The sequence below is a fragment of the Calliphora vicina genome, chromosome 1 (genome assembly GCF_958450345.1).
Source record: "Calliphora vicina chromosome 1, idCalVici1.1, whole genome shotgun sequence".
Lineage (NCBI taxonomy): Eukaryota > Metazoa > Arthropoda > Insecta > Diptera > Calliphoridae > Calliphora > Calliphora vicina.
In genome coordinates this window covers 21,825,683-21,834,347 of record NC_088780.1, presented here as the reverse complement: position 1 = coordinate 21,834,347, position 8,665 = coordinate 21,825,683, and the positions used below count along the sequence as shown (strand labels likewise).

The 8,665-nt window shown below is 27.0% G+C and overlaps 1 protein-coding gene across 2 annotated transcripts in view; it reads left to right on the top strand.

Annotated features, from left to right (window-relative positions):
- Positions 1-489: 489 nt before the first annotated feature.
- sas (stranded at second) overlaps positions 490-8,665 on the top strand; it is an 84,518-nt gene continuing 76,342 nt past the window's right edge. The window contains exons 1-2 of one of the 2 annotated variants that reach the window (XM_065499079.1): positions 490-548; positions 5,682-6,761. In XM_065499079.1, the coding sequence (XP_065355151.1) occupies positions 6,041-6,761 (721 nt within the window). In that variant the 5' untranslated portion in view covers positions 490-548; positions 5,682-6,040. The remainder of the gene's footprint in view (positions 549-5,681; positions 6,762-8,665) is intronic. The other variant, XM_065499086.1, reaches the window with a different exon arrangement.

Sequence of the window (8,665 nt, the reverse complement as noted above, 5' to 3'; positions counted from 1 at the left end):
CTATTATTATAATTGAAACATTTTTTTTTCATTTAAAAAAATTAAATTTTTGGGCGATGGAATTAATATTTTTTTTCAAAAACAGTTCTCACTTTTAATAATATAGTAATATACAAAATGGAAAACTTACCCTATTTAAAGATATTCTATAGGAAAATTGTTTTCCTTGTAAACATACTTTCTAGCCACACTGTTTAAATTCACTAGGAGTTTAGTTAGTTTGGTTATGGTAGAGTGGTGGTGGTGGTATTAGTGTTGTTGTTTTTCTCTTTTGCTTTAATAAACCCTACTCAAGTTGAAACGTGGCCAGTGTGGAAACAGCCAAATAAAGAAGCTAAAATATACAAACAAAAAGAAGGTAGTTAGTTAGTAAGAGGTGAATATTGCAAGTGTGGTGTATTTATAATTTTCCTAATAGAGAAATCTCAGTTGGTCTGGTTGATTTCTGGCAAATGCTTAACAGGCTAACCAGTAACTTCAGTTGATTATAGAGCTTGTACGATAACGGGCGTTAAAACGGGTAACAAGAAAAATATCAAAAACAAGTGGTAATAAAAAAAATTTTGAATAATAATTTAAAAAATTTTATATTGTATAAGAAAGGTGACAATACAAAAAAGATAATAATAAACCTCAAAAAAGTTAAATAAAAATAAAAATTTTGTAGTAAAATACAAAAAAAGTGAACAACTAAAGCCTTAAGATATATAAAACTTATAAAAAATTAAATAACAAATTAAATTTTAAAGAAAATTTAAAAAAAAAAATAAAGTGCAAAAAAGTTAAGGCTTTATTTATAGTAATAATTTTATTAAGAAAACAAAAAACTTAAATAAATAAAATTCACTTTCATTTCTCGAAAAAAGATCGTAAAAATTTAAAATAATGTCAATGATTACTTAACAACTTACATTTCAAAATCGCCAAAAAAAAAAAAAATAAATACACAAAAACTTGCTTTACTAATTTAGTGCATTTATTAAATAAAAGAAGAAAAAAAATATACGAAATTTGGTTGTACATTTTGCAGCTGTTTGTAGGTTCACATAACTTTAAAAGACACACACAGCCAAAATAGTTAACCCACCAACCAACCAAACCAAATACACAAACTACACCAACGACAAAAACAACACCAACAGCAACAAAAAAGTTACCATTTCAAAAGACAAGACAAAAAAATATTCATTTCATGCCATGTTTAGTTCCTTTAAATTTATCTTTTTTTTGCTGCTGGATCATGAAGTCTTTTTGGTTTTTCTTATAAATGAAACCGGTTCTTCTGGTGACTTTTATAGAAGAGAATTTTTAATATTTTAGCATTAATTAATTGTTTTTTATTTTATACATATATTGTATATTATTTTCGTTTGTTTGTTTGTTGTGTCAAAGTATGTCTTGAGGAATGTGTTGATTATCTTGTGGTGTAAAGAAAAAAAAAATATCTTAAGTGAAAACGAAAAACTTGAGCTATAAACTTGTTTTGGATGGCAGTCTAATAAGAAAACTAAACCAATATGAATATTTACAACAAATTGTTAATTTTTAAAGAAAAGACTTAAAAGAAATTTAAAATCTATTTTTTTTTATGAAAAATAATATTTAAAATATTAAAATGTAGGAGTTAAAAAACAAAATTGTTTTGAATTTAAAAAATTTTTACAACATTATAAAATTTTCAAGAAATTATATAAAAACAAACTTGTTTTCGTTTAATACTTATTTACTGCTAAAGAAAACAATGGAAATTATCAAATAAAAGGATTTGGCTAAAGAATATTTTTGAAAGAAAAATATTCTTTAGTGAAAACAAAAGAGCTAAAAAACAAACCTGTTTTTACTAAAAGTCTAATAAGACAGAAAACAAATGTATTTAAACCAGAATGAATGCATATGAATATTTACAAACATAATTGATTATTTAAAAAACCTAATAAAATCTTAATAGAAAACAAACGATTTTAAATAGATTTAAATATTAAAATATTTCGCTGAAATTGAGAAGTACAGATTAATAAAAATTTTTTCAACTTTGAAGAAAAGAGAAAAGTATATCTTAAGTTTTTGTCTTTTAAGAGAAAACACTCCAAAATTCTATAAAAAACACATTTGCACGACACTTTTGTTGTACAGCTAAGAACTAGAAGAGGAACTTATATAACCACAATAAATTGATAGAATTTATATTTCGAAGAAAATATGTTTAAAGGAGATTTATGTACATAAAGATACGAGAGTTATAAGTAGTTGTTCATTCGACTTCGATCATTTCCAGATTAATTATCTATCGAACTGTCGTTTTTTTCGCAAATATTTAAAAAATTCGATGTACTTTTTGTTTGTTAGTTTTAGAGCAATAAAAATGTATCTACTACTCCATTTCAAATTCTGATTTAAAAGAGTTTAATTTTTTCATAAAGTATTTAATTAATTTAAAAAGATAGATAAAAATATTGGGAAATATAAAAATGCACAATCTTTTTAAATCAGAATCATCAGCACTGATGCTATTTTTACTTATTTCAGATCAGAATTTGAAGAAATTTGACAAATCAAAATATGATTTCAAAATTTGTTTTTATTTTTTGGCATTCATGGAATAATTGGTTACATAAATCAAAAATTTTATATTTTTTTTAGTTTTCATAAAATGTGACAGCTTTACAAAACGTGTTTCAAAATTGATACAAGTTTTTAGTTAAATATATTGTTATTTTTATTTTATTGAATCATAAAATACACAGTATAGTATTATGAATGAATGTTCCTATTTCAATGCATGAATGGCTGTGGGCTTGTTAGCCTTGGCTTTAACTTAAAATTCCCCATAACAAAATCAAATAGTATTGAATTCTGATCATGGAAATGGGAGAGCACACAAACAGGAAATGTGAAGTTAAGCAAGTAGTCAATGTATTCCTTATAGACAGTAATTGTCAAGAATGTCTGATATATATTTTGGGTCATTTGACACGTATGTGTCAAAGTAATCTAGAGTGTAAGTAATCTAGAGTGTAGTCACTTTAAACGTTTATTTTTTTACTGCATTTTTTGTGAGTAATTCGTATAAACTGGTTTTATACACATTGAGTTGATATAATTCTCATACAGTTTATTTTCTTTTTGCTTAAGTATACTGATTTCCCATGTAACCTAGCGTGTAGTCAATTGTCACTTTAGTGTCTCTAAGTAAACCAAAGTGTAGTCACTTTAAACGTTTATTGGATTGTTGTCGGAGGAAGATTTGTTAACAAGTAATCGGTTATTGGACTGTCTATCAGATGTATTTTTAACTGAAAATTTGAGCGCAATTAGCACTCGTACCAGTTAGGAAACCAGTAATGTAACTGACTCTATGTAACCGGTATGTGAATCCAATGCGTTGGCTACTTTGGGCCAGACAGTCTCATTGTAACCCATAAGGTCAATTGAGGATAGGCACGTGTTAAACTAACTAGTAACTTAGCTAGTTATGTAACTAGTTATCACCCTAAATGATAAGTAAAATCACTTGTTCGAGACAGTCTCCTAGAACAGCTGGAAAATTAATTGCTTCATGGGATGTATGGCATGTGGCACCGTCACACATCGATATCATCCAATTAAGGTAGAAAGAACTCTGTTTTCATGTCGCGATCTAGAAATATGGCCCAATGATGAAAACTTTTCTAAAACCCAAAATCGGATATTTTAAAGATTAACAAAACCATCAAAGCGAAATTATGCTTCGTCGCATAGGATGATTTTAAACGAAAAATCAGCATCCACTTATTGATATTCAATATTACATTCAACGAATTATCTTCGCTGTGAATTTGAAAGCTCGGGGAAGCAGATCTTGAGTGAGTATTCATTGTAGAGAGCTTCTTTAAATTTGAAATTCTAGTTCGTGACCTCGAATTTACGATTCAGGGGGCTACTCTCTATTGCGATTCGAAAGCAAGTTCGATACGAAAGGTAAATGCGATAAGAATACAAGTTAGTATTCTGTATCGTCTACTCAAACGCTTTAAATATTTTAAATAGCCTTTTCAATACAAAAGATGTACTAAAACATCGTCGTAAGGTATTATTTACTTTACTGCTCCTTTAAATCTAATACTCGTTATTCCAAAAATAATATTTCTGTATGAAAAATTTAAATGCAATGACCGAAAAACTACGCCTTCTATCCTAATGTCCATAACCTGCGTTATGTTTGAACAATAATATCAGAATAACATTTATTATTTTTTCATTGCATCAATAGCTCAAGCGTCCATTATTTGGATAAAAAGTTCACAGACATATTTCTCAAAAATTATTTCTTAAAAATACATTTCGTAGCCTATTTTCTTATATTTAATGTCAGATTGATCTAGCAAACGACACACAGTGGGTCCGATTTCAAATTAAATAGAAAAATACTGTGTATTAAAAGCTTACGAAGGAATTTTGCTGTGTTCAGCTGTGTCATCTTGTAAATCACATTGTATTTAAACAGGGTGATTGAAAAATTAATTTTCTGAATTAACTGGATGTTCATGTTTACATATGGAATGGAATGAGTATACTAGAAGCTATTTTTTTTTACTTTTACTTTGCGCTTATTCAAGTTTTCATATGAATTTGTATGAAAATCTAGCTTCATACAAAATTTTAGTTTATAACTTGTAAACTAAACGCCTGTACAACTTGAAACATTGCAAAAATATAGGAGAGGGTCTGTTTATCATTACATATTTTTGTAAGTATTTTAAAACCTGTTGGTTTTTGTAATGTCTCATTGGAATTTGTATCTCATGATATAACCTTTGACATTATATCTCTCTATTTAAGGCAATATCTAAGGACCTTTCCATAAAGGTTGTTGATGTGAATTTAATGATTTACATCCAAATTGAAAATACACAGAGAAAACAGATTCGTAATAGCAACATCATTTTTTGCCAATCGAATGATTCTACCTTAGTGACCGAATTTTATAGTTGAGGCTACAAAATTTTAGAAGGGGTAACAAAAAATTGGTTGCTTTAACCGAACTTCTTCTTTGTCGACTGACGTTCTTTTGATACAACCAAAAAATTGTGTGCAACCGAATCATTCGATTGGCAACAAATTTCGTTGGTACTGCGAATGTGTTTTCTCTGTATATTGATGTACTTTTTATGTATTCTATTTGGACATTTGTTTTATTCCCACTATTTTTTATACTGAGAAATAAATCTAAAACTTAAAAAACAAATTCACTTAAAAAGTCTGCAAAAACAGCGATCATTGATTTAACATTTTACAATGACCACACTTAATTTCAACATTCATGGTCTATTATATTTCTAATTGGTCAATAAAAAAAACAGTAATTTGTTAATTGACATTGTCAGCTAAGTTGAGATAAATATCAAACGGAAATGACTTTTTTATAAGCTGATAACAATTTTTTTAACACACTCAAGCAATGATTAAAAGTTGATAATTAAATTAATTAAAGCGCAATGAATTTAAATTTAAACTAAAACATAAAATCATCAACATTATTACTTATGACAGCAAAAACTATAAAAAAATAAAACAAAACTAGAACAAGGTTTTTTTGATTAAACCAAAACAAAAAAATATATTTTATGATGATTGATTTAAAATCATTTAATTGGAATTTAAACTAATTTGTTTGTTATTTAATTTCTTTAAAATATTTTTAGCAACATGAGCCCTTAACTAAAACAAATTTGGTATTTAACACAAAATAAATGTGTAAAATTGTTAAAAAAAAAATTGTTTAAATCTCGCGGTTTTCAGTTTAAATTATACTTGTTAAGCTGAAGTAATAAATAAGAAAAAAATAAACAAAACAAACGTGTAAACTTCCTAGTTACGAAACGAAATATATAATATATATTTATACAAAAGAAATCATCAATAAATTAAAGTCTAGTGAAAATTAGATTTAACAAGAAAACAAAAATTATATAAAACAAAATTGTTTAGAGAATATCGAACGCCAAACAAAATAAGTTCACAAAAAACAAAAAAAATAAAATATAGAAAATAATTCACGAAAATGTTAACAACAAGTAAACGTAGAAAATCTCCGACAGCGGCAACCACAGCATCATCTTCATCATGGTTTATGGTTGCCTTAATTTGTGGTACACTTTTATGTGGTGGCATTCAAACTCAAGCAGCACCAGCCAACAACGATGATGCAAATAATAATAATAACAACACTACTAATAATAATAATGTTACAAATGATGTTGTTACTGATGGATCACAATCATCATCATCATCGGCAGCTACAGCTACAGTAACAACAACAGAATTTGTAGCAATAACAGCAACACCACCACCACCAGCATTAAATGAAGTTACGATGATGCCAGCAACATTGCAAAACATTAGCAACGAAAGCAACAATAACACCAACGCTCTCAGTGATGATGCTGTCAGCTCCAACACCAATACAGAGCCCAGCATCAATAGACTGGATGATGTTATAGACATGGATGTGGAGGCTAAAATGTTAGAAATAACAACAACAACAACACCAGCCACAGCATCAGTTACAACAATACCAACTGAAATGAATAATGATAGTTCAATGACTTTTATGTCTTCCACTACTACTTCAACAACAACAACAACAGACTCTGCTGCTGCAGCCGCGGCCCCAATAATAACAACAAATCCATCTACTTCTCTAGATGAATTATCATCTTCATCCTCATCATCTTCTTCTACTAGCCCAACCACCGCTTCAAATTCATTGCTCTCAAATACTGGTAAGTTTTTTCTTATTGTTTTTTCTTATTGTTGTTTCTATTTTGTTTTTCAGTTTTTTTCTTAAAACAAAAATATTTTCTTAAACTAGACACAATACAATTTTGTTTTTTTTTTTCTTTAGTAATTTTGAATTTGGGATTATAGGTCTGCCTTGAGAGTGGCTTTTAACACCATTTCCATTTTGAATTAAAGTTTTTTGGTTAAAAAATCGTTTTTTTTAATTACTTTTTGAGGGAAAGATTTTTTATTTGTAAACAAATAAGTTTTTGGTGAAAAATCATATTTTTTATGGGAAAAATATTAAATTATAAATCATTGAATGTAAAATTTTCAATTTTAAGAAAAATATTTTAGAAAATTTTTTCGAAAATATTGAAATAAATTTAAATTCAAAAAAATCTAAATTTTTTCAAAAAACTACAAATTTTACAAAAAATCATAAATTTTTTCGACAAATTTAAAAATTTTTAAAATTTTATAAAATGAAATTCTTCCAAAAATCGAAAATTTTACAAAAATTTTTCGACAAATTGAAAAATTTAATAAAATGAGTTTCTTCCTAAAATCGACAATTTTGCAAAACAAAAATTTTCGAATAATTGGGCTCATGACTTAAAATGCGGTAATTTTTAGTTTTTATTTTGAAACATTTGCAAACGTTTTGAAACTGCAGATTGAGTAGCTCCCAATAATTTTGCAAAAATCTTCAAGGAGTAATGCTTTCAATTTTTGGTCTTCAAACACCTCAGCATCGATCATGTGAAATTTCATTAATATGATTGCAGATATCACGAGATACCGCTTTACATATTTCCAAAATGAAAAGTTGATGTTTTGCCAAAACTTGAATAAGTATTTAATGGAAAATTGATTTTTAGTTTTTCCAAAATTTTGTGAAAGTTTTCTTGAAGAGCTGGGAACTTGCTTATCGATCCAACAATACATTGCAATGAATTTATTTAAAATAAACTGGGATTACAGCATCTTACAATTTATGTAAATCTTAACCAAACAAATTTAGTTTTATTAATGTTTTTCGCTTTATTTATTTAATTATTGGATCTGTCTTTTTTTAGAGGCCTAACAATAAGTATTAAAATCTTATAACTTAATGGACAAATGGCTCTGAAATTTGGGGGGTGGTAGATCTGCTCTTTGAATCCTTGATCTGGTTTGTCTCTGTGCAAATAGTCTTGAGGGTTGGGATAGTTTTGCAGTTTTACAATATATTTTTCACGGATTTTCGTGAACTCTTACTTTACCAATGGGACTTCCAATTTCTTATTTAAAATGTTTTAAAACAAGAGGAAGTACTACATATGAATGTAATATTAGGTCTGTTCATTTACTTTCCCAGTAAATACTTTTTAAAATGTGTAAATACTCACATTTTCTTAAATTTTATTGAAAATTCTTTTTTTTTAAATTTTTTCTCCACAAAAATAAAATTGTAATTAAATAAACAATAACACAAAACATATAAAATATAAGCTGCTAACTATTACGAGTTCAAAATAGAACTTGTAATAGTTTGCAACGATAGAACACTCTCTAAAATTTATACGCTCTTGATTTTTTCTCTACTTGCAAGTTTTTGAGTTAATGAACGCTTTTCCAGTAACAATTGTTACAACTAGTAACAACTTTTAGTTATTGAACATAGCTATTATTTTCAGCATGTCAATTAAATGTATAAAATTTAATCTATTTTCGAAAAATTATATAAAAAAATCAAGTTAAATTTTATTGCAGAAAATTTATTTAAAACAAGTAAGAGAGCTTATATACCCTTCACCAAATTATACATAAAAATATTTTTTTTTAAATATTTTTATTTAAACTAAATTAAAATTTTTTTAAGAGTTATACGGGAATACAAAATTAATATTACAGTAAGAATTGC